Here is a 26,096-nt window from a genome sequence, read left to right as displayed (position 1 = left end):
AATCTCTCTCTCTCTATCCTCCTCCCTCTCTCTCTACCCCTCTCTCACTCTCGGCAAGCTACCAGTTCCTTGTACCCACTCATCACCACTTAAAAACAAGTGTCTGGTCAGGCCTTAGCGTCAATGCTTATTGTATTTTTTTGGCCTCCCCCTTAACCTCCGCTGTTATTTTATGCTTCAATATTATTGAAGAAATGGCCCACGAAGGGCAGCTTTTATCTAAGCTTAAATAAAGACTCAAAGCATTTTGTATAACTAACAATTTGTAACTACTGTAGATGCTATAACATCTGTGATGGGAGATGAAGAAAAGGAACTGTGTAAACCTGCGCAAATGGCATTGGTACTCATTCTGGAGACGGCCACATCTATCATGGGCAGTAGGGAGCGGGCGTGCCAGCTCCCTCTCTTTGTCTACATGGTTGAAAAGATGTGTGCCCTGTGCTATGAGAGAGCTTGGTACTCTAAATTAGGAGGGTAAGTGACATGTAAGCTAAGAGGTCTGCCTTAGATGGCCTTCGTGTAGCTTTTGACTGCACGTAAGTTTTACTACTACATATTTGGCACCTGGTCACAAGTGCTGTCGTATGACACCTGTTTGTATGCGTATTTGTCATGTGTTCTGACGCTACTATACAGTGTTCATACCATATGGCTCTCTTGGCTTGTGGTTGTATTTCTGATGTCAGTGCTACCCCTGATTTCTGATCTAATATGCATTGTTTACCACCCAAACATCGAAACCTATAACCTGGTATAAAGAATCATATCATAAAAGGCTAGATTAAATACACAAAAAATTCTTTCTTGTGTTTGTCACCAAAAGACACAACTAGAACCACATATGTACATGATGACTCTGGCTCATTCGCTAAGGTTGCATTAAGTGATTCTATCTGAGAGATTCAGTTAGTTGACATGTGCAAGTGAGTCAGTGTGGCAGAGAATGGTCTGTTGAGGTACTTTGGTTCTTCCATTGAGATCATGCCATGGATAGTTTTCTATACCTCCAAAAACTGGGTTAATTGATGGATTATCACTACTCTGTTTGGTGTACAGAATCGTGTCACTCTAGATCTCTGGTGAATTATCATTAATTAGAAGAACAAAATTGATATGGTGTCAGAAATATTCAAATGATTACTATTGTTAATATCAGTTTTCTTTGGCCATGCTTTATAATGCATCCGTTAAACAAAAACTATTATGTCATCGATTGTTGCTTTGTCATCGATTGACATACTTCAGGTAGATGATAAATTGTAATACTCTTCAGGTAGATAATAGATTGTAATATACTTCAGGTAGATAATAGATTGTAATATACTTCAGTTAGATAATAGATTTTAACATACTTCAGGTAGATAATAAATTGTAACATACTTCAGGTAGATAATAGATTGTAATATACTTCAGGTAGATAATAGATTGTAATATACTTCATGTAGATAATAGGTTGTAATATACTTCAGGTAGATAATAGGTTGTAATATACTTCAGGTAGATAATAGGTTGTAATATACTTCAGTTAGATAATAGATTGTAACATACTTCAGGTAGATAATAGATTGTAACATACTTCAGGTAGATAATAGATTGTAATATACTTCAGGTAGATAATAGATTGTAATATACTTTAGGTAGATAATATATTGTAATATACTTCAGTTGGATAATAGATTGTAACATACTTCAGGTAGATAATAGATTGTAACATACTTCAGGTAGATAATAGATTGTAATATACTTCAGGTAGATAATAGATTGTAATATACTTCAGGTAGATAATAGATTGTAATATACTTCAGGTAGATAATAGGTTGTAATATACTTCAGGTAGATAATAGGTTGTAATATACTTCAGGTAGATAATAGGTTGTAATATACTTCAGGTAGATAATAGGTTGTAATATACTTCAGTTAAATGAAAGACTGAAATATACTTCAGGTAGATGGTAACATACTTCAGGTAGATTATAATGTACTTCAGTTAGATTATAATGTACTTCAGGTAGATGATAAATAATAGTTCAAGTAACTGGTAGATTCTAACCTACTTCAGGTGCATGGCAATCAAGTTCATGTTTGAGAGAATGAGTAAAAGATGGATACTCCAACATCAGTTTATTCTCCTCAAGGCAATTATATTTATCATGATGGATCTTACATCCGAGGTAAGTTTCTAATTTGTTGAATGGGTTTGATTTTCAACTGCACACCTATCTCTCAGCTGTAGGTCTTTTTTTCATCTCCTGGCTATGTATCTTTTTTCATTTTTGTACATTTACCTCTTAGCTATGTTTGTTTTGATTAGTTGTACATTTACTCTTTAGGTGTATGTCATTCTCTCTATCTCTCTTCATCTCTCGTTAGAGATGAAACATACATTTCATCTGTATGTTTTGTTCTTGGTTAGTTGCCTCTTCTCAGTATGTCATTTCACTCTGAGTTGTAGAAAACTAGCTATATGATGCATGTTTACAAACATACAAAGCTATACAAACTTAGCTCATCTTCTGCATCTTTGCTGTGCTTTTAGGTTTCAAAAAGCTATTAAAATAACTTTTAATATTTTTTTCTGTTGTGCTTTTGCAAGTTAGCAATATAAATTAGATTATTCTTTATACTTTGTCTATACTCATTTGATTATATTTAATTAAAGTCTATTCGTGAGATTTACTGAAATATTGTTTCTGATAGGCCAATATTTTAAGTTTACAATGAGTTTTCACATGAACCTACGGTAAATAGAAAAGCATTGTGGGTCTATTGTTTGCGTATTTATTTAAAAAAGGGAGCATTGTTTTAGCAATTTCCTTCTTTAGTTATCTGAACAAACTAGCATTGAAAAAGTGACAATGGCATTCACTAATACGGAGTTATCTACTCTTAGTTATTTGCTGTGAGAATTAAGTTTTACTAGCTTTATTACTGACTTGTTCATCTTGCTTTGCAGGTGTCTAGTGGTGCTTTAGATATGGCCAAGAGCAACTTTGAGCAGCTGCTTAAGCTTTGCGCTATTCAAGTTGATGGCAACAATGCTGAGTTAGTCGCTGTCCAAAAAAAGTCTTTTCATGATGTTGCTCATGAGTTGGTGAGACAAGTCACGTCTCCAAACACCCTTGTCAGAGAGCAGGTGAGCTTTTCATTTATATTCTCTCCATGGCAGTATTAGTAGTGCATTTGTTTTGTAGTATTTTATTGTATCTTTTGTGAACTTGAAAGCTTCCAGCCCTTATATAAAGTTTGCTAACAATCTCCCTCGGGCTACAGTAAACTTTCATGGAAGCGTTGGTGACGCATATTGTAACTCTTAAATTGACAGGCCATGTATGGTTTGGAGTTGCTGGCCACAGCAAGGGATATGAGTGTTACAGCTGTGATGGAACCACACAAAGAAGTTCTGCAGGACATGATTCCACCTAAAAAACATCTTCTAAGACACCAACCAGCTAATGCTCAGATTGGCATTATGGTGGGTGTGCCTTGAACTTTTGAAATGTAAAGGGTGTTATGTAGTTGCAGGAGGTTTTCTTTGTTCCACTTCGTGCTATCCTATTTATGCCCTTTAACTCCTTTTGCTCTATGCTTTTTTTCGTTTTTCCATGCCTTCCCTTTTTCTTGAACTCATTAATTGTTGATAGTCTAGTTCTAGTCTATATCTAGTCTAGATAAAGTCTAGTTCTATTTAGACATGGTCTGTAAAAACCCTAGATACAGAAGTTCTATGACATTTTATGCATATTGCAGACACATAACTGGTTAAATCTTTTATACCAAATTTCTACATTATCATTGCAGGATGGCAACACCTTCTGTACAACTCTTGAACCTAAGCTATTCCGCATTGACCTTGATGTTGGAGAACATAAGATCTTTTTTTCTGAGTTAGTGAGTTTATGTGAGGCAGAAGACTCGGCGCTATTAAAACTTCCCTGCTACAAATCAGTAAAAAACTTGCTGCCTTTAAGGAAGAGTGGACTTAGTAAGTATAACTAGTCAAATCTATTTCATTTTATATTTCTCTCTTTCTCCTACTCATACAACTCACTCTGTTCATCTTACTCATACAACTCACTCTGTTCTTCTTACTCATACAACTAACTCTGTTCATCTTACTCATACAACTCACTCTGTTCATCTTACTCATACAACTCACTCTATTCCTCTTACTCATACAACTCGCTCTATTCCTCTTACTCATACAACTCACTCTGTTCTTCTTACTCATACAACTAACTCTGTTCATCTTACTCATACAACTCACTCTGCTCATCTTACTCATACTACTCAGTCTATTCCTCTTACTCATACAACTCACTCTATTCCTCTTACTCATACAACTCACTCTGTTCTTCTTACTCATACAACTCACTCTGTTCATCTTACTTATACAACTCACTTTATTCTTTTTACTCTTACAACTCACTCTGTTCCTCTTACTCATACAACTCACTCTATTTCTCTTACTCATACAACTCACTCTATTCCTCTTACTTATACAACTCACTCTGTTCCTCTTACTCATACAACTCACTCTGTTCCTCTTACTCATACAACTCACTCTATTCCTCTTACTCATACAACTCACTCTATTCCTCTTACTCATACAACTCACTCTATTCCTCTTACTTATACAACTCACTCTATTCTTTTTACTCTTACAACTCCCTCTGTTCCTCTTACTCATACAACTCACTCTATTCCTCCTACTCATACAACTCACTCTATTCCTCTTACTCATACAACTCACTCTATTCCTCTTACTCATACAACTCACTCTGTTCATCTTACTCATACAACTCACTCTGTTCCTCTTACTCATACAACTCACTCTATTCTTCTTACTCATACAACTCACTCTGTTCATCTTACTCATACAACTCACTCTATTCTTCTTACTCATACAACTCACTCTGTTCATCTTACTCATACAACTCACTCTGTTCCTCTTACTCATACAACTCACTCTGTTCATCTTACTCATACAACTCACTCTATTCCTCTTACTCATACAACTCACTCTATTCCTCTTACTCATACAACTCACTCTATTCTTCTTACTCATACAACTCACTCTATTCCTCTTACTCATACAACTCACTCTGTTCTTCTTACTCATACAACTCACTCTGTTCATCTTACTCATACAACTCACTCTGTTCATCTTACTCATACTACTCACTCTATTCCTCTTACTTATACAACTCACTCTGGTCATCTTACTCATACAACTCACTCTATTCCTCTTACTCATACAACTCACTCTATTCCTCTTATACAACTCACTCTATTCTTCTTACTCATACAACTCACTCTGTTCATCTTATTCATACAACTCACTCTGTTCATCTTACTCATACAACTCACTCTATTCCTCTTACTCATACAACTCACTCTATTCCTCTTACTCATACAACTCACTCTATTCCTCTTACTCATACAACTCACTCTGTTCATCTTACTCATACTACTCACTCTATTCCTCTTACTTATACAACTCACTCTGTTCATCTTACTCATACAACTCACTCTGTTCCTCTTACTCATACAACTCACTCTATTCCTCCTACTCATACAACTCACTCTATTCCTCTTACTCATACAACTCACTCTATTCCTCTTACTCATACAACTCACTCTGTTCATCTTACTCATACAACTCACTCTGTTCCTCTTACTCATACAACTCACTCTATTCTTCTTACTCATACAACTCACTCTGTTCATCTTACTCATACAACTCACTCTATTCTTCTTACTCATACAACTCACTCTGTTCATCTTACTCATACAACTCACTCTGTTCCTCTTACTCATACAACTCACTCTGTTCATCTTACTCATACAACTCACTCTATTCCTCTTACTCATACAACTCACTCTATTCCTCTTACTCATACAACTCACTCTATTCCTCTCACTCATACAACTCACTCTATTCCTCTTACTCATACAACTCACTCTATTCCTCTTACTCATACAACTCACTCTGTTCTTCTTACTCATACAACTAACTCTGTTCATCTTACTCATACAACTCACTCTGTTCATCTTACTCATACTACTCACTCTATTCCTCTTACTTATACAACTCACTCTGGTCATCTTACTCATACAACTCACTCTATTCCTCTTACTCATACAACTCACTCTATTCCTCTTACTTATACAACTCACTCTATTCTTCTTACTCATACAACTCACTCTGTTCATCTTACTCATACAACTCACTCTGTTCATCTTACTCATACAACTCACTCTATTCCTCTTACTCATACAACTCACTCTATTCCTCTTACTCATACAACTCACTCTGTTCATCTTACTCATACTACTCACTCTATTCCTCTTACTTATACAACTCACTCTGTTCATCTTACTCATACAACTCACTCTATTCCTCTTACTCATACAACTCACTCTGTTCCTCTTACTCATACAACTCACTCTATTCCTCTTACTTATACAACTCACTCTATTCTTCTTACTCATACAACTCACTCTGTTCATCTTACTCATACAACTCACTCTATTCCTCTTACTCATACAACTCACTCTATTCCTCTTACTCATACAACTCACTCTGTTCATCTTACTCATACAACTCACTCTATTCCTCTTACTCATACAACTCTACATTGTTTTCTATATTTTAGGGGCTCTCGCTGCCTGCAACTACCTGTCTAATATGAGGGATAAAATTTTCAATGTTCTTTATAAGGAGCTGAATTCTACCAACTCTGATCTCCAAAAAGCTGCTCATGAATGCATGAAGAAGGTTCGAATGTGCTACAGATATTTCATACAGTTTGTCTGTCGTGGAAACTCTTTCTTTGAATAGCTTTACTTAATTAGCTTTTTCTTGACTCGCTGCAATTGTTCTACAAAAATGTTTGCCAGCGGCACAGCCTATGCATATTGTTAACACGGTTTGGGAGAAGACAACTCTCTTTTGATGCCGAGTTATTTCTCCATTGAAAAACTTATAATCATTTGGCATGCTCGCTTTGAATTGGCAAATCAGATCTATGACAAATGTGAAGTCTTGTTGTACTTATGTAGACAATTGTCTTCTAGACTGACTAAACTAGACTGATATTACCTCATTTCCTGTTGTCTGAGACTTTTAAATATCATTGTGTAAGATAACTAACGTATTATTTTAAACTACTCATAACTTATGTTATAGCTTGTTAACATATTCATTAGTCTTTAAAATTCTAATTTACTATTAAGGAGATCAAATAGCGCACTAACACTGGTTGCAAAGCAAGCTTCAGTTTTCTTAAGTAACTCTCAAAAATTACACTAACAAGAAAGTGCTTTAAACTGCTATTAAAATTCATTATAATTTATAAACTGTTTAAGCACAGCTGCACTGTGATTGCAGCAGGTGATCAAATTTGATGACCAGAAAAACTACTTAAGACAATATTTAAATGTTTTTGAGTAAATGACAACTCCTGTTGCCGCGGGAACGTGAAGAAATAGAATCAATAAAATCTCTAGAAGTTTACTCTGTACAAACGCATAAACTTTGGGATTGTTTCTTAACTTGCTAAGAACAATTTTCGTTGAAACTGAGGAATGATATAGAAATCAAAGCTTTGCTTTTTTTCGTTAAAGACTTTCTTAGTCCAAGAAATAAATACTATATGAGGGTAAAATACTCACCACAGCTCATAAAACTTGTTTTATAATGTACTAGGGTTGTTTTGAGAAGGCTGCAAGCTTCTTAGCTTTGACGTTAACAGCATGTAGTAAATGTTTTTATGTAAAATGGCTGTTGATTCTATTTGAACACAAGCTGTTAGAAAGGCTGTAACAGGGTACATATGAACAAAAATGGACTTGATGTTTGTGGACAGTTATCACATCTTTGCGCGGACTTTTAATGCATCATGGTTAAATCACAAGTTGAAAGTTATGTGATTTATTTTCCAAACTGGCGTTGACTTGGCTGTATGGCTGAGCTTTTTCGGGTTCTTCCAGCAGGTAGCATGGCACTTGGTGCAACTGACACCTGTCTGGCTCGTCCCTTCACCAAAATAATATGCAGTTATACCTTTTATTTTTGTAGCCATGATAATCAGTAATTTGTCATTTCAATCACATTCTGTTCCCCGTTTTGGCTAAAGTAAAGACCTGGCTACACACAATGACAAACTACAGGGGCTTTGACTACACTGCAAGAGTTAGGTTTGCCTAACAATCTTAAAGTACTACAGACGTTGCCATTTTGAACCTCTGTTGCTGTCTAGTTCATTGGAGGCTTTCAAATGGACATGGATCTGGTTCATGCGGCTATGCGGCCTCTTCTTGGTATGCTTGGAGACTACAGAAACCTGACGCTTAATGTTATCCAGCGCCTCACCAGCCTTACTCAGCTCTTCCCAAATACCTTCAACGAAAAACTCTGCGAGCAGTTGTTGGTAAGTTCTCTTTTTTTCGCACGCATTCGTTTTACTAGTTCCTTGTATTTACTAGTATTTTACTAGCATTTACGATGTAATGTGTGCGATCTTTTCGTGACTCGTAGACACTGCTGAAGAAGAGATTGGAGGTGGCTGTTAGTAACCAGTCGCATAGACAAAACCGTTCAGGCAATAACGGGGCCTATGCGTCAGCGGGTCAGGTGATTCCTACAGAGATTAAGACGTGTGCTGCCATCATCAACATATTTCACTTGATACCAGCAGCGACGTTCAAGATCATTGAACCATTAGCCCTTGCCACTTTAAAAGGCGAGAAGAGTCTGTACATGGAGGTATGGATTTTTGCAGTTTTCATTTGGTCAACGAAACTAACGGTACAAATTATAAATGAAGATGGAAGTGTTTTATTCCATAGGAAACACTGATAAGAAAAGTAAGTGCAAGTCCATATGAAACATTTATAATGAAAGTAAGTACAAGTCCATAGGAAACGCTGGTAGTGAAAGTAAGTCTAAGTCACTCGATATACCAACAGGTCTAAACAAAATTGAGTGAAATAAAAATGAAAGACTGCATTTCCTAGTTTTTACAATATTGTTTATAACTCACAAATTTTGTAAAACTATCAGGGAAAGCTATTACACTATAATCAAATACCATTCCTGAATTGTTCTTTCAAGTTGCAAATTGCTTAAAATGGAAATTGAAGGTAAAAGGTGACATGAACAATTTCTTTTTTCATAAACAAGTACATGCTTAAAGCTCTACTTGAAAAAACATTTAGAGCGTTCACCAAAAAAACACTCTGAAAACAAACATTTACCAGAAGGGAGTAGGTATGGATTATCACATTGTTGGCATGAGATTCTTCATGTGTTTCAGGTGTGGTCTTAGCAGTTTTATATTCATGTAGCATAGTAATCTTTTGATTAGTGATTACAACAGCGAGTGTCTGTTGATTTGTGTTAATCATTTTAGGCAGGAAGTCCTTTTCATGAGCCTCTGTTCAAGTTTCTAGCCAAGTTTCCTTCAGAAACGGTTGACTTGTTCCTTTCTGACCAGCTCTTGTCGGATCCCCATATCACTCGAGTTTTTCTCTCTCAGATCAATTCTGAGAAGGGTAAAAAGTTTCGAGATGTTATCTCTGGGAAACCTCTGAAGATAATTGGCCTTCTACATGGCTCCTGCACTTCTTCCACTGCGGTTAGTGGATAAAGTCCCTTCTGCTAGATCAATTTCATCGTTTTATTATTTAAGAGAGAACAAAGTACGTTTGAAGATTTGAACATATGGTTTTTTACAAATTAGAAGCAACTGACTGGCCCAAAATACTAGTTACATTACTCTTACAGAAATGGGTCTTCATATGTATATAGCCTACTTTGTTTATTTTACCTACTGTATGTAGGATGTAAGAGTGATCCTTATAAGACCGGACAATGTCGTGTGCATTTGACTCAATCAGTTTCCTGTGGGACTTGATTGGCTAATTCATGCTGACATGCACTTGACAGTAAACGAGACGCAATAAGTAAATTTGCAATCACTTCACTGACCGCGTTTCTAGCTAATCAAACAGTATTGGAGAAATGCATCACAGATATATGACAAACAGTTTTTAGTATTAGCTGAAAAATATAAGATTAAGAATTGGAACTATTACAAATAACATTGGGAATAGAGCAGACAATTCTTTATTGCATGTAGTTGTATTTTATCTCAGCTCTTGGAACTTACTTGAATGCTGAAAATTGTTTACATTGAACATATGGTGAACGGCTCAGAGTTTTCTGTTGTTTTATTCACTTATAGGAAGGGCAAGCAGCGAGCAGTTTGGCTGCTGTCATAGAGAGCAAGGCAGAGCACTCATACCAATATATCGGTATACAGTTAGCGCACATCCTTACCAAGCATGACAGCAGCTGGATTAACAGCAATACTAATGTTGTGAGTTTTGACTCATCTTTTTCATGGATTCACTTTTTTTCTAAATGTTATTATTTTTCTTGCTTCTATATTTGGTTACTTAATTTCACATTGTCTGTATTTTAGTACCTAAATTATATTGTCATTATACCTCCGCCGCTATTTCTTACTCGAATTGTGCGAGTGTCTCAATCTTCCACTCTCTTTATTTCTCTCCATCAGATGAAGGCATTGAGTAGCATCTGGGCGAGTGACTCGTTTCACGAGAGGCATAAACGACTAATTTCAAACCTAAAAGGGAACTCGGGCAGAGACCTTGGAGAGCAGCTACCTTGGAGAGAACCGAGGCTTATTATCAAGTCACTCCTTACTTATTTTAAGTATGTGTCTGTTTTGTCTTTCTCTCATGCAGTCTAATTATTTAATTATCTTACCTTTTCATATGCCTTTCGTTCACCATTGCAATCTGTCACCACAGCTTTGTTAAAGTTTCCCTTTTTTCTTGCAGGCAGGAGAATGGGGATGTCGAGCTGCTTTTTCAAATGCTGAAATGTTTTTCTACACATTTGCTGCCACAGTATCAGTTTTTCCGAGACTTTCTGCAGGAGACAGTTGCCAAAGTAAGACTTGACCCCTCAAGTATCTCATCTCACTCTCAGCGTAATGTGTCATTGTTCTTGGGGCAGTACTGCTTACGCATGAGCTTTGAGTAGGTTTACAGTACCAGTCTTTATAGGCAGCGTGCTATTATAACAAGTCACCGAGCCTAATAATTTCTGTCCCGTAATTTGTCCTCTAGTGACTTCTATTAATAGTGCCCTTTTAAGGTTTGGGGCGATTCCTATGTGACCCTGTCCTAGCCTTTTCTGTCGCTAGAGCTGCTTCTGTAAGCATTCCCCGCTCTCTATTATATTTCAGTCACAATACACGGTAATACTATCATTTGTTTCTATAGACGTTTAGCATTGAATGGAAAAGATCCGCCTTCTTCAAGTTTGCTGCAGTCTTCCATGAGACGGTCTACCCGCAGGAGATGAAAGCTAAGGTTCGCTTTTAACAGCTGTTGTTTCTTACCTACGGCAAACTCACTCTAGCAAGACATCATCTGAGGTTTTTGTGTTTAGTTTTTATCCCATATTCTTGTTAGCTTCTCAAGCATTTTCTAACAACTAGTTTGCAATCTAGCTTTTTCTTTTTGATCCAACATACAGTTGTAAAGCACAAAGGGTAGAAGTAGTTTCATGGGTCAAATACTTACTTAAAAAAACGCATGAAACTGTTTTAAAGGTTTAATGACTACATTTACAATTTGTGTTAAGATTTATTTACATATAGGTGATGAAACTATTCAAATACACGAATACACATATTCGTTTGTAGGACGTTTTAAAAGCATTGGTGTACATGTAATGCTTCACAGCCGTTGTTCTTGCTGTTTCTGTATTTTTCATCAAAGAGTTCTACTTACAGATATTGCAGCACATTCTGATGCCCTGCTTTCAACATGCATTCGATACCGGAAAGGGAGAGGAGCTAATTGGGGGACCGGCAGCGCCAGACCAGGACAACCCTGATAATGTCATATCTGTCTTCATTAATAAGGTGACTTGTGAAGACTTCTTAAAACCTGAGATGTTACTCACTTATGAGATGTTAAAAGTTTTCTTATAACATGACTGCAGTTTTTTGTCAATGAAATTCGCTTAGTTGTTGATTAGGTATGATCTTTACGGAAGAAATATGCTTGATACGGAAGCTCACACATGGCAGTGCTGGGATTAGCACAGGCATAGGTTAGGTACAAGCTGACTTTGGCTTACTACATAGGAAGAGTATTCTTGCACAAGGTTGGATCGATTGCTATCTGTGACATTCTATTTCAGGTGTCTGCTTATTGCTATTGGTGACATCTTAATGCAGATGATTGCCTATTGCCTTGGGTGCCATCCCACTGTAGGTGATTGCTTATTGTCATTGGTGACATCCTAGTGCATTTGGTTGCCTGTTGCAGGTGGTTGATCCAGACAACCCGTTTGGTACTTCCGATGCTGTCAGAATTCTCCTTTTGCAGTTCTCCAGCCTCCTTGTCGAGCAGTCATCTCCTCACATCCATGATGCTGCTAACAAGTAAATTTCCTTTGTTAAATCGATTGCTTCATAATGTCGCTTTATTATTTTTAAATGTTGCTGATTTTTAAAACTCCGTATGAGATGGGCATAATGTATGATAATTCTTGACGTGAACACAAACTTACAGGTTTATGTTATGATGGTGAACTTGCCATGCTTGGTGCTGCATGCGTGTAGATGTAAAACATTAGAACTAAAGAGCATCTGGTTTATTATCAGTAAAGAAAGTCGAACAGATTTACTAAAATACAAAAGACTCTGTGGTTTTTACAACGAAACTCTTAAAACTATGGCATGGTTTTTCAATTGACTAAAGGGTACGTGTTTCTACTGTGAAAATCTCAAAATAAGGATGTGCTAAAAAGCTCACAAGTTGAGTGTAGTTGGGGGTTAAGAATTGATGTAGTTGAACAAAATCAAATTGCAATCGAGATGTTTTATATTAGTGAAATGTATATATCATTAAAAAGAAAAATAAAGACAAACACATAAGTAAGAGTAATACATGATTGATCGCAAACATTCTCTCCACATTTTTAATTTCTAAGATTGGCTGAAGCAATGACAAATTTATGATATAAGAATTTAAGAAGTTTCAAATTCTCCTATTCTTGTCAGCTTGAGCCAGAAAATGTTTACAAACAAGTCACTCGGGGATCATGTGTCTCATATCTGTTATGCATTTAACTCAGCTTCTTGTTTGGTTCGATGTAGGAGGCAGGGATTTTATAAAAGATACCATTTGTCGAGTTTTTATTACTGGGTCATACATTTCATGCATCTCATGGGAATTTAACTTCTTGTTCAACTGAAACTAGTGTTCAGGAAGGATTTGTTCTCACTCTCAAAATAAATTCTGCATTGCTTTATTCACTTTGGGGGAACAGATTCTCGGTTTACTGGTGTATGCTAAAAGGACAACCATTTTATCTACTGATTATTAATGATTTTGTTAGGCGTCAGGGAAATAAACTAAGGCGACTAATGACCTTTGCGTGGCCTTGTTTGTTGGCCAAGAGCTGTGTGGATCCTGCTACTAAGTACAATGGACACCTGCTGCTATCCCACATTATAGCCAAGTTTGCCATCCACAAGCGGATAGTGCTTCAGGTCTTCCACAGTCTGCTCAAGGCACACGCTGTCGAGGCACGAAGTGTTGTGAGACAGGCTCTCAATATCCTCACCCCCGCGATGCCGGGCAGAATGGAAGATGGAAACGTAAGTCAAGCAGCTGTTTGGATATTTTAGTTAAGTGACTGCAAGCTGTAGACGCAAATAATTATTTAAATGATATTTTCATGGATCAGTTGTTAGGGCGCAAGCTTACGATGAGTAGGTCGGTAGTTCGAGTAACACATGGACTATTGGAGGTGTTAAACAGGGCATCTAATTACAATTGCCCTTATGTTACTTAAGTCCAAAGTCTGTAGACCACATTCAAAAAAGCCCCTGTTGCCTTTCTCATCAGGGTGTGAGACTATAATCTGGGAGTTTTTTTTATTTTGGTGGAATCAACTGTACGAAATTACAGATCAATTCGATGATCGATCACCATGGCAATCCCATCTCTTTGTAGTTGCCAGTATATTGCTAAGACTATAAGGGTTTATACAGTATCACTGTAAACAGGATGCATTGCTCTGTTGCGTTTTGTAGTCGATGCTAATTCACTGGACCAAGAAGATCATAGTAGAAGAAGGACACACAGTCGCTCAGCTCGTGCACATCCTGCAACTCATCGTCCAACACAACAAGGTCTACTACCCAGTCAGGCAGCAACTTGTTCAGCACATGGTCACTTCAATGCAGCGACTTGCCTTTACTGGCTCTGTGAGTCTCGAGTTCATCTACGCATTCTCCTGTAGTGCATACTATTGTGTAGTACGTAGGTGCTAGCTTCATCTAGATTGGAGAAGATAAACATTTACGTAATTATTATAACCGTAGCACGTTGGGTATATTATTACCCGTATATCTAGATAGACTCCCACAGATGGTTAGTAGTTTTTACTGTTGTGTGCAAACAATGACACTCTAGATGACAATTGCTGTGTCACCTAGATGTTTTGAACTACAGACTGTTTCACTTATTTAAGGCAAGCATCGAGTATAGGAGGCTAACAGTAGATATCGCCGAGGTGATTATCAAGTGGGAGTTGTCTCGTCTTAAAGGAGATGACTCTGAGTTACCGCTCTCACCTAAACAGTCAACGTCAACACCTGTCATGGCATCAGCTAGTATGTCCTCGGTAGGTATATATGATATAGTATCTGGGACTTGAACTGTGTTAGCGTGAAGCAGCATTTCTTAATAAATCGTAAACATCTTAGAGTTTGTCTGTGGTAAAGTGTCATACATTCCCAAACTAGGCCTAATCAGACATTGTTCTCACAAAAGATGCACTTTACTTATGTTATTTGTTGTCTAACGGTGGTGGACTAACAGGACCAGGCAGTCACATCAATTTACACCTAGTGTGTCTATAAAGATATATTACCGTACTTTTCGGACTATAAACCGCACCCTTAAACCCACGCTGCATCTGCTTTATTTTCCAAAAGACGATAAAAAAAACAATACATAGGCCACATCTTTGCATAGGCCGCATAACTCAGGACGGTACTTTTATTTTAACTCGGCAGCAACTTTGCTGTTTAAAACCGAACAGTGCCTAACGGCACTGTTTCGTATTAACCGACACTTTTTAACCTAGTGCCTAACAGAACAGTACCGTTAGGCATTGTTTTGTATTTTCTTTCACCGCTAAAGATGCACTAACCGGAGATTCCAGTTAATGCGCCCTAGCGGTCAAAGAAAAAGTCACAGAATAGCCGCACCCTTATATAAGCCGCATGGCTCAAATCATAAAAAAAGTAGCGGCTAGTAGTCCGAAAAGTACGGTATAAATATTTATAGTTTAAAATGCTGGTATATAATTTTTCATGTAGGCAGATGCAATCAATAATACAAAACCTGGTTACATTTTACTAAGTATAAAAGAGGGGTCTAAGTGTGTTAATTAATCTTATGAAAGACTGAATTAATGTTTTAATATATAGCTGTACGGAGTTATCAGAGTAGTGTCATTCTACATTGTGATTTGAAATAAATAATTTTATTGGTAGGTCAATCGGTATAGGTCTATAGGCTGATCAGATTCGAGAAAACTGTGACATTCATTCAACATAAGAAGATAACTGAGTATCATATGTAAACACAAAGTCAATTGATATGGTACAGATTTGCTAACTCTCTTATGCGTAAGTCTGTGGAACCTTAGCTTGGACCTTTCAATCGAATGTCTTCATTCAGTTATGCGCCGGCAACTATCATTCATCATCTATTGGTGATTTGTGCCCAGTAGGTAGTAAGTGGTGATCATGGTGACTACAGCAGAGTGATACTGTTATAGATAGTGTTGGTCTTGAAGACTACAGCAATGTAATGCCGTTGCAGATAGTGTTGGTCGTGGTGACTACAGCAGTGTGATACTGTTATAGATAGTGTTGGTCTTGAAGACTACAGCAATGTGATACTGTTATAGATAGTGTTGGTCTTGAAGACTACAGCAATGTAATGCCGTTGCAGATAGTGTTGGTCGTGGTGACTACAGCAGTGTGATACTGTTATAGATGGTGTTGGTCTTGAAGACTACAGCAATGTGATACTGTTATAGATAGTGTTGGTCTTGAAGACTACAGCAATGTAATGCCGTTGCAGATAGTGTTGGTCGTGGTGACTACAGCAGTGTGATACTGTTATAGATGGTGTTGGTCTTGAAGACTACAGCAATGTGATGATGATTTTGCATTTTCATTCTGCAGACAGTGAGCAGCGCATCAAGCAAGCCTGGAGGAAGCAATAAGCCAATTGAGAAACACTATTGCGATGCTGTGATAAACTTTCTTCTCAGGATTGCTTGTCAGGTATCTAGTAACTGAGCCCTTGAAAACACTTACAGTGTAGTTGAATCTAACTACTAGGTTTTTTAAATCACCCGTCTCGGCAACAACTTTGTAGTCATCTTGTAAGTTATCAACATCTGTGTCCGCCATGTTTTGTTTGCTAGTGATGATTGGTAGTTGTATGCACTATGTTATTCTCTCTACTTCCTCTGGAAGGTTAATGAAAGTTCTGCAACTGCTGGATCACCGGGGGAGCAACTCTCAAGACGTTGCGTAACTCTGCTTAAGTCTGCTCTGAAAACTGATATATGGCCAAGCTGTGAGCTCAAACTGAGTTGGTATGTTTCGGCATTACTATTAACATTACTGCTGACATCATTTGTCTGTACTTTGTGTATGTTGGGGAATCGGTATGTTTAGGATCTTAGTTTGCAAACTGTATGTAAGTGAATTGATATGTTTGAGGCGTGTTGACATCACTCTAGTCTAACAGCTGCATATTAGTAAATTTGTATAGAATACACTGTTTCGATATTCACTTAAGCAGAGCGTAACACCAGAGCAATCACATATAGTGTCATAAAAGTGCCAACTCTGACAGCATGCACTTTATGTGATCAACAGCACAACAGTATGGAGCCAGTGTATTAATTCAGCCACTTTCAGATTCTTACGTGCAACATGGTGGCTCTTAGGCACAGGATTATGTGAAATATGGTTTACTCAATGTAGGGAGCTGTCACGCCCTACAAATGTGTATGCTTGTAAGATGAAATACATTTGCACGCTTTCTCAAAATTTGTATTGTGATATCTGTGAAATCTGTGAAATCAAAGGAATGAGATATCATACAGTGGTTTGCGAATAAAATAGACACGTTTGTTGGAAAACTAAAATTCTCATTTACAATATTGTTATTCAAATAGTAAATTTAGTCAATAGTCATAAATTATATATTAAATTAATCTTCATTTTGTCCTGATTTCAAATATGTAAACCAAACCGCTTTAAGATTTTTTTTAATAATTATGTAGGCTAAACTACTTGTGAATGTGTGATTTTTAATGGTTGAAGACAACAATCTGTACAGATATGATCATACCAGACATTTGTATTCGCTTATTCCAAGTCACATACAGGATCTGTATTGCGATTATTGTAAGATCAAAAGAGTGAGTTAGCATCATTCACAACTTATTGAAGGTTTGAGAAACTGTTCATGACAGTTGATACAGCCCAGCCCAACTATCCAAACATCTGCACGGCACTCGAACTTCTCACTTTCATCCTCGCAATTCTTAAAAAGGAGACCATACTATCAAGTCTGAAGCCTCTACAGAGAGGCATTTCTGCCTGTATGACCTGTACAAACACCAAGGTAGGTGTATCTGTAAACATCGAGTTGAGTGATGTCTACACAAACCGACGGTTTGAAACGCCGGTAATCAAAAAGGTGTATTGTAGTGATGCGATACTAATTACAAGCTTATGCAAGCACCCTAAAGTTTTCCTTCAATAGTAAACTTGCTAAAGATTAGCCAATAAAGTTATGCTTTACAGGAAGAATGGTGTGTGAATCATACCAAATTTATACCATGGTAACTTTTATATTTTTTAGTTTGTTGAACAAATGTCAGACTTGCGTCTCTCGATCTGCTCTATATGTATGCCATGATGTGTTGAAATTCTATTGTGGCAGCGCAGTTTTACTGCTGCCGCAATGCTTCATACAATCATATCTAATGAAATACTTAAATAATGGATGGCTTTTGTACTTTAAGAATAACTCAAAATTGGATATTTTTCATATGCTGTTTTTGTACTACTTGAACAAATTTGACTTTGAGACAGCAGACTTTAAGTCATTTAAGTATCATTTAAGTAACATTTGAGTTTGTTGACTTGAATGACTTAAAAGTTTGCTGTCAGTCAAATTTGTTCAAGTAGTACAAAAACAGCATATGAGAAAGGTCAAATTTTGAATTATTCTTAAAGTACAAAAGCAGTCCATTATTTAAGTATTTCGTTAGATTAGCAAAATTCTCCTGTTCTTCCTGCTTTACACAACATTGTAACAATGATAATCAGGGATTACTAACTAAATTCACGCAAGAAACTCAATCTGGAAGTAAATACCGTAATTAAAAGTTTAAGAGAAGCAAATTAGATTAATCAGCTTAGCTATTTATATTTTATCAGCAACGATAAAAAACAAAGTGGTTGGCTGCAAATTTATGTTAAATTATTATATTTGTAAGATCTTATCTTAGATGTTATATCTCAGAACCCCTGGGGTTTGGGTTCAAGCTCAAACTTTAACTCAAAAAACTTTAAGTTTGTTGACTTGAAAGTTTATCAAATTAAAAAATTTGATAAAACTTCAAGTAACATTTAAGTTTGCTGACTTTCAAACTGATACAATATGGCATAATATTCCTTATATTTATAGACGGCAGCTCGTAATAGAATTTAATTTCCTAGCAATACATTCTCATAAAATAGTTACAATAATAACATTTATGATTGTAGTCGTACTAGAAATAGTTTATGTGATATTAGGCTATCCTAAATAATATTCTATAAAAAGTAAACTAGGTAGTAATAATGTTCACCATAGTATTAAAGTCTTTCAGTCAGCCGAGTAGATAGCCAACTACATAGCTATAGTGCCAGTACTTTGTTTTTGTCACTGACCTGTGCTACTATTGGGAGTAGTATTTTAGTTTGCAGACTTTTGGGCTATAGTTATATAATGTTGCTTGTATTGATAGACAGCTACACATATCAAACGTGAATTCATTAGCAATTTATTTTCTGAAATTATGTTTGTATTAGGTTTTGTTTTTGTGACGAATATTAAACTATAATAAACAAAGCATCTACAAAGTTCTTGAAGAAGAGAGACCAACACCACTCAGCTATAATTACAGCATTTGTCATTGACCTGTTATAATGCGGATGCACAAGCGGGATGAATAGGTAACATTGTTTTTAAATTAAAATTAATGACTTTTACCAAATGTGTAGACTGCCGCTCTCACACGTTCTTTAAAGACTATTTTTGAACATTTTAGTTTCTGATTAATTTTGCAAAGAATTATTGTAATGGCTCTCATCACTCACAGAATTATTGTAATGGCTCTCATCACTCACAGAATTGCCCAATGAGATGCAAACGATGAAATTTTTTCTTTTTCTTGTTTTTCCATTGCTTTCAGAATTAGTGCTAAATTCTGGCCTGCGTTCCCACTCCTTTTTAGTCAGATCGCCATTTATTTTAGGTGATTCGGTCAGTTCATGGCCTTCTTTCTAAACTCATGTCAATATTTCCGACTGAACCAGTCTCCTCAAACGTTGCTTCCAAACATGATGAACTTGAGATTCTCTACGCCTGCGTCAGTAAGGTAGGAACATTCGTGGATGCGAGTATGGATCATTGGTGCGAGTAGTGTCAGCAAGTGTAAGCAAGTGCCAGCAAGTGTCAGGAGTTTTGTGTCAGTAAAAATAAACAAGGTCAAATCTTTTGTTTCAATAAGATTATAAATTTCTCAAAAAAAACTTTTTGTTTACGGTGCGTATTTATGTGTCCTAAATATAGCGTGATTAGCACTAAAATATTGGAAGTTTTCAGCTGGTTGAAGGCGCACTGAAGGTGTATAACTGGCATGTGTTACAGGCCCTTTGACTAGCTAACTAATTGTAGCGTAAATTGACTTATAAAAAGATAACTAATTTGCACTCGTGTCCCTCATGATTTCCATGATGCTTGAGTTACTAAAATGCTTCATCTAATCCTGAGAGCTAACCAAGAAGCCTGGTTTATGGTGTTGTTTCTTATCTCTGCCTTTGAAGTTGCAATGTTGAGCACCTGACGGTGGTGTAAAACTGAAAAACTGATTTTAGGGGTTTTCAACACAATTGTATTCGTATTGCTTGTAACTAAAATATTATCACAAAGGAAAGATAATAATATGTGTACAAATAACAAGTTTCCCTTCATACTAGTAATACTATAGGAAGTATACTCACATGTCGCTATATCTGTTGTATATTTATTACCAAGCAAACCGACCAGGTGTACGCCTTTGATTTGTTCACTCATTGTTGCCTTTGCTTAGGTGGTGTATGAAGGCCTGAGCTCATATGAAAAGTCTACTACGGGGACACACCCTCAGCTCTTTGGTACGCTAATGATACTGAAGGCAGCATGCAGCCATAACCAAGGCTACATTGACAGACTGATAACTTCTTTCATGCGAGTTTTGCAGCGAATGGCTAAAGAGCACCTCGCCCCTACAAGCCAAGAGAGCATACCCGTTGCTTCTGAGCTCCTCATCCTTAGGTGAACACGCTTCATCTCCTTTTTGTCCTTTTTCTGGTTTCTCATCCTTTAATACAATTAGTCTCGGATGACTTGGTCCACCATTTTTCTTTGTACTTTTGATAAGCTAATAGAAGTATGCATCTGCAGATGATCATATCATGTCCCTCATTGCAATTTTCAAGCGGTGATTTTACGAGAAACACCTAAAACGCTTTTGCTTTGTCAGCGAAGTGGGGCATTAATCCTTACTATAGTAAGAGCCGTGTTCATCTGTTTGTCCAAGTTCACGCTTGGAAGTTTACAAAAATACACGACACAGGAATCAAACTCAGATATTCAGTTTCGCAGCCAAGCGCACTAACCACTACACCACCTCGCAGCATCACAGAATGTTTGTGCACTTACTTATTACACATGATGATCTGTTACAGCGCACAAGACTGCCAGAGTACTAGTCAAGATAAAATCTGAGATTTTTAGCTTGAACGGCTATAAATACCAGCTAACAGTACTTATTGTTAATTACCTTTCTTTTGTGGCATTTTTATGGGTTTTCTTATACGCTCCTTGTTCTCTTAAATTCACTCTCAAACCCTCTTGTATTGAGCCTTGTATGTTTTTAGCCTGGATCTTGTTAAAAATCGGGTTGGTGTGATGAATCCTGAGATGAGAAAGAGTTTTATTGGAACAATTCTTGTTGGGCTCATAGAAAAGACTACCGACACTAAGGTAATACTATTGGTTTTAGTGCTATGTCAATAGAGGCTAATTAGCAAAAGCATAATTTAAAACAAACTGCAACATTTCTTATAAATAATTAATTTGCTGGCATGCTGAAGGTTATGAAAGCCATCACAAAGATGGTGGAGGACTGGATAAAGACAAAGGCAGTCCTGTCCGTCAATCAGTCTCCATATCTTAAGGAGAAGGTTATTCTTCTGGTAAAGCTCATGCAGAATGTCGAGAAGAGGTTCACAGGCACAGACGAGTCTCACGTAGAGCTTAATACGCAGTTCTTGCAGCTGGTCAATTACATCTACAAAGAGAAAGAGTTCGCCAACACAGACCTCACTTCGAAATTAGAGGTATTCTCTTTGGAACTTTTTACATTTCGTGACATTCTATGAATGGTCTCGTAATGGCTTGTGACATTCTTTAGATAGCACTTGTTACAACTTGTCGGATTCTGTCGATAACCTGACACTTGTTACAGCTAGTTGTATTCTGTAGATAATACTACACTTGTTACAGCTTGTCATATTTTGTAAATGATCTGATTCTTATATAGATCATTAGATCTATATAATGATCTAATAAATAGATTAGATATATTCTAATCTATATTTTCATATAGATTAGAATATATCTAATTCTATAGATAGTGCGACACTTTTTACAGCTCATGTTATACCATGCGTTTGTGATGATGGTTTTTTCAAGTGTATCGGGTGCTTTATGTAATGGTTTACAGATCGCCTTTTTGGCTGGTCTTAAGAGTTCCCAGCCGGCGATCAGACAGAAGTTCTTTGAGGTATTTGAGAACAGTGTGAAAAAGAAACTGCTGGACAGACTCATGTATATCTGCTCATCACAGAACTGGGAGGCCATGGGCAGTAAGTTGCTGTTGAGACTTTCTAGCTCATACTGTTAGCTCAAGAGTTCGCGTAACAACAAGAGGGAATTTTGTGTTAGCTCAAATGTGCACGTAACAACAAGAAGGCATTTTGTGTTAGCTTAAATGTGCATGTAACAACAAGAAGGCATTTTGTGTTAGCTCAAATTTGCATGTAACAACAAGAAAGCATTTTGTGTTAGCTCAAGTGTGCCCGTAAAAACAAGAAGGCATTTTGTGTTAGCTCAAATGTGCACGTAACAACAAGAAGGCATTTTATGTTAGCTCAAGTGTGCACTTGACAACAAAAAGGCATTTTGTGTTAGCTTAAATGTGCACGTAACAACAAGAAAGCATTTTGTGTTAGCTCAAATGTGCACGTAACAACAAGAAAGCATTTTGTGTTAGCTCAAGTGTGCCCGTAACAACAAGAAGGTATTTTGTGCTGACTGAAGATGTGCCACTCTAGAGTCTGAGTGAATCAATGTATACGCTTTTTTGTAGATCACTTCTGGATCAAGCAGTGTTTAGAGTTACTTCTTACTGTTGCCGTTAATGGGACGCCGATACAGGGTGCTTCCCCGAACTACCAACTGGCTGCCATTTCATCTGTTGTCACCGTTGCTGACAGTCACGAGAGAGCTGCATTCATCCAGGTTAAAGTTCTTTATACTTGAATTATTTTCTAACAGTAAACAATTTGAACTGTAGTTTGAGACATTTTTTAAACTCTCAGGCTACCTTGTAATTTTATGATTTCATCATGTGAGATTGTCTTGTGGTTTTGTCTAATGCATCTGGGTTTTTTATGCCAGTATTTTTAACTTTTTAACATACCGCCAATACCAGCTTACTATAAACCCTCAAGATGTTGATGGTTTGCAACCCGCTGTATGGTTTTAAAATTATCACAAGGTAGTTTTATTGACCACAAATGCCTAACATGCAACATGAGGCGAGCATCCAATTCAAGCAAAGGTTGTGGACCATGCAACCTTCTCATCTATCTTTTACTAGTCAAAATCTTTTTCTGTAAAATTTATATTCATTTTTTCACATTTGCTCTGCATATCTACCAGGTAACGCGAATGAAAGAGGAACCAATGGACATAGAGTCAGTTGATAAGGAGGAAGAAGAGATAGACATAGAAATGACGGAAGACAGCGAATGCGACGGCAAGGTTTCCTCAGAGACTGATGGCAAGCTTCCAAAGCTGGTACATCTCTATTGATTTCTCCAACAGACTTGGGCAACTCTATGTTGATTTTTAAATCTGCTGTATTTTAGTTGTAGTTTATAACACACCTGAAGCATCATGCTAGTTAATACATTTGTACATGTTGAGTGAATGTGGAAGTTTTTGCAGGTCACACTGCATGACCTACCAGCCGAGCAATGGGTTTTTACTAGAATAATCATGACTTTTTACAAGTCTAATCTAGGATGTTTCAATCACATTTAATGGGATGAAAAAAATGGCCTGAGGCTCTACCACCCTAAATTTGCTTTAAGGCACTTATGGTAGACCGGCCCATTAAGTACAAATGTTTACAACTCTATCCTCAGGTAGGTAAGGGAGGTAATGCGCTAATTATATTGGTGTTTTGTCAGTAATGGTTACGGTGCTAAAAGCAGCTCTGGAACATTCTAGTAACGTTTTGTGTTTCTATCTTGGTAGTTGTTCAGTCATTGATGAGATGATGGTAGCCCATACCTATAATATATCGTGAAGTGTCCTTTTATTCCTGCAGACGATCCAACAACTTTTAGCCAGGCAGTCTAAATTCTTGGAATCTTGCCAAGAAACTAAAACGGTTTCCTTCCTTACTGCCATCTGCCAACTTTCTCATGTGAATGCAGAGCTTGCAGCGCATACGTGGATTGAGCTCTTTCCCCGCATTTGGAAGGTGAATATTTTGCTGGCTAACAGCTAGTAGACCAATAAACAAGCATAACTATGCAAAAAATATGGAAAAAACTGATTTGGTTTGATGCCGCATTATTGAATTTAGCTGTTGAAGCATGTGAATAGGTAGAAAATTGAGGTGAATTTTTGTGATAGTTTTTAACAAAAAGTTAATTTTTTATATGTACATTACTCATCAATGGGTTTCCCTTTGTTTATTAGGTGCTGAATGAGAGACACCAACAGAGTCTTGCATCTGAGCTGATTCCCTTCTTGTGCAGCGGGAGCCATGTTGTGCAAAAGGATGTACAGCCAAGCGCATGCAAGGTGCCTTAGGACTTGGTTTTGTGGTGGTTGAGAGATAGTTGATAGTTCTACTAGAGAGTAATGGTATACATCTTTGTGGTGGTTGAGAGATAGTTGATAGTTAAACTAGAGAGTAATGGTATACATCTTTGTAGTGGTTGAGAGATAGTTGATAGTTCTACTAGAAAGTAATGGTATACATCTTTGTGGTGGTTGAGAGATAGTTGATAGTTAAACTAGAGATTAATGGTATACATCTTTGTGGTGATTGAGAGATAGTTGTTAGTTCTACTAGAAAGTAATGGTATACATCTTTGTGGTGGTTGAGAGATAGTTGATAGTTAAACTAGAGATTAATGGTATACATCTTTGTGGTGATTGAGAGATAGTTGTTAGTTCTACTAGAAAGTAATGGTATACATCTTTGTGGTGATTGAGAGATAGTTGTTAGTTCTACTAGAAAGTAATGGTATACATCAAGTGTTAAAACTTTGTGTTATAAAATTTCTTCATTTAATTTTAATTTAAAATTCTTTTGTATATGTAGGTGTTCTTTGAGGCGGTTTCTCGGTGCGTACCATCTCTACCTATCAGGCCATCAGTCATCAAGTACCTCGGAAAGACGCACAACCTCTGGCACAGAGCGGCTCTGATTCTCGAGAACCTCACTACGGAGACGAGTCAATCAAACGTGCTGCAGATTAAGCATAAATTTGCTGGCTCCGAGTTTGACTTTGAACCTAACACGCCTAGTATGGCCCTTACACAGGTATGTCTAAAATATTTCATTGAGGAAATTAAGTGGTTGCCTCCTTTGTCTTATACAGTGTACACACGGGTTACGACGTCCCTTTTTTATGGTTTTTATCGCCTCACGACGTGGAACACGATGTTTTTTCATCCCCCTCATTATGACATTTTTTTGCCATATGATTCAACAGAAAATGTCTCTCGAAATTCAAGTTTGGTGGTCAGTGTGCTGAATGCATCGGAATAATGAAGATGCCGGTATGTTCTTTACCGAATTTCCTCCCACAACGCCTGAAAGTGATATGATGCTAGCTCTCTCTCAGTTCAGCATTCTTCATGTTTCGTAAACACTTGATGTTGCAAGAGTGAAACAAAAATTGGTGAAAAGTATGCGAAAGTGGAAATTTATTGTTCATTTTAAGGTTTAATATAATAGTTGCTATAAACTTTAATTCGTTATACATTTATAACTATATAACTATATATAACTTTAATTTGTCAGCCATAGGTCCTAAGATTGCTTACGATATTAAGGGAAGAAGCAAGAATCATAACCATAAGCAGTTCATAACCATTAAATACAGTGCACTCTCAGGATACAATTACCATGGTATACGATTTTTTCACCTTACAAAGTGGAACATGATGATTTTTTCACCTCACCATACGAATCACACTTCATCACATGAATTCAACAAAATCTTCGCTCGAGTTCAAATTTGGCAGTCGGTGTGCTTATTATGTACGTCAAAATAACAAAGACACCGAAACGCTGTTTGCTGAAAACATTTTTACAA

At 37.0% G+C, this 26,096-nt stretch overlaps 1 protein-coding gene across 1 annotated transcript in view; it reads left to right on the top strand.

Moving 5' to 3' along the window:
• The window catches only part of LOC137388213 (transformation/transcription domain-associated protein-like), a 74,541-nt gene that overhangs the window by 23,053 nt on the left and 25,392 nt on the right, over window positions 1–26,096 (top strand). The window contains exons 23-53 of the mRNA XM_068074720.1: window positions 279–477; window positions 2,063–2,174; window positions 2,957–3,136; window positions 3,326–3,475; window positions 3,802–3,985; window positions 6,660–6,781; window positions 8,265–8,435; window positions 8,543–8,770; window positions 9,417–9,641; window positions 10,251–10,385; window positions 10,491–10,748; window positions 10,877–10,984; window positions 11,320–11,409; window positions 11,835–11,966; window positions 12,376–12,491; window positions 13,451–13,712; window positions 14,151–14,324; window positions 14,591–14,700; window positions 16,340–16,421; window positions 16,617–16,738; window positions 17,604–17,778; window positions 19,682–19,804; window positions 20,519–20,742; window positions 21,348–21,453; window positions 21,564–21,809; window positions 22,196–22,337; window positions 22,841–22,992; window positions 23,416–23,553; window positions 24,089–24,244; window positions 24,466–24,570; window positions 25,097–25,318. Coding sequence (XP_067930821.1) covers window positions 279–477; window positions 2,063–2,174; window positions 2,957–3,136; window positions 3,326–3,475; window positions 3,802–3,985; window positions 6,660–6,781; window positions 8,265–8,435; window positions 8,543–8,770; window positions 9,417–9,641; window positions 10,251–10,385; window positions 10,491–10,748; window positions 10,877–10,984; window positions 11,320–11,409; window positions 11,835–11,966; window positions 12,376–12,491; window positions 13,451–13,712; window positions 14,151–14,324; window positions 14,591–14,700; window positions 16,340–16,421; window positions 16,617–16,738; window positions 17,604–17,778; window positions 19,682–19,804; window positions 20,519–20,742; window positions 21,348–21,453; window positions 21,564–21,809; window positions 22,196–22,337; window positions 22,841–22,992; window positions 23,416–23,553; window positions 24,089–24,244; window positions 24,466–24,570; window positions 25,097–25,318 — 4,949 coding nt within the window. The remainder of the gene's footprint in view (window positions 1–278; window positions 478–2,062; window positions 2,175–2,956; window positions 3,137–3,325; window positions 3,476–3,801; window positions 3,986–6,659; window positions 6,782–8,264; window positions 8,436–8,542; window positions 8,771–9,416; window positions 9,642–10,250; window positions 10,386–10,490; window positions 10,749–10,876; window positions 10,985–11,319; window positions 11,410–11,834; window positions 11,967–12,375; window positions 12,492–13,450; window positions 13,713–14,150; window positions 14,325–14,590; window positions 14,701–16,339; window positions 16,422–16,616; window positions 16,739–17,603; window positions 17,779–19,681; window positions 19,805–20,518; window positions 20,743–21,347; window positions 21,454–21,563; window positions 21,810–22,195; window positions 22,338–22,840; window positions 22,993–23,415; window positions 23,554–24,088; window positions 24,245–24,465; window positions 24,571–25,096; window positions 25,319–26,096) is intronic.

The sequence above is a fragment of the Watersipora subatra genome, chromosome 1 (assembly GCF_963576615.1).
Source record: "Watersipora subatra chromosome 1, tzWatSuba1.1, whole genome shotgun sequence".
Lineage (NCBI taxonomy): Eukaryota > Metazoa > Bryozoa > Gymnolaemata > Cheilostomatida > Watersiporidae > Watersipora > Watersipora subatra.
This window is presented reverse-complemented; position numbering and strand designations above follow the sequence as displayed.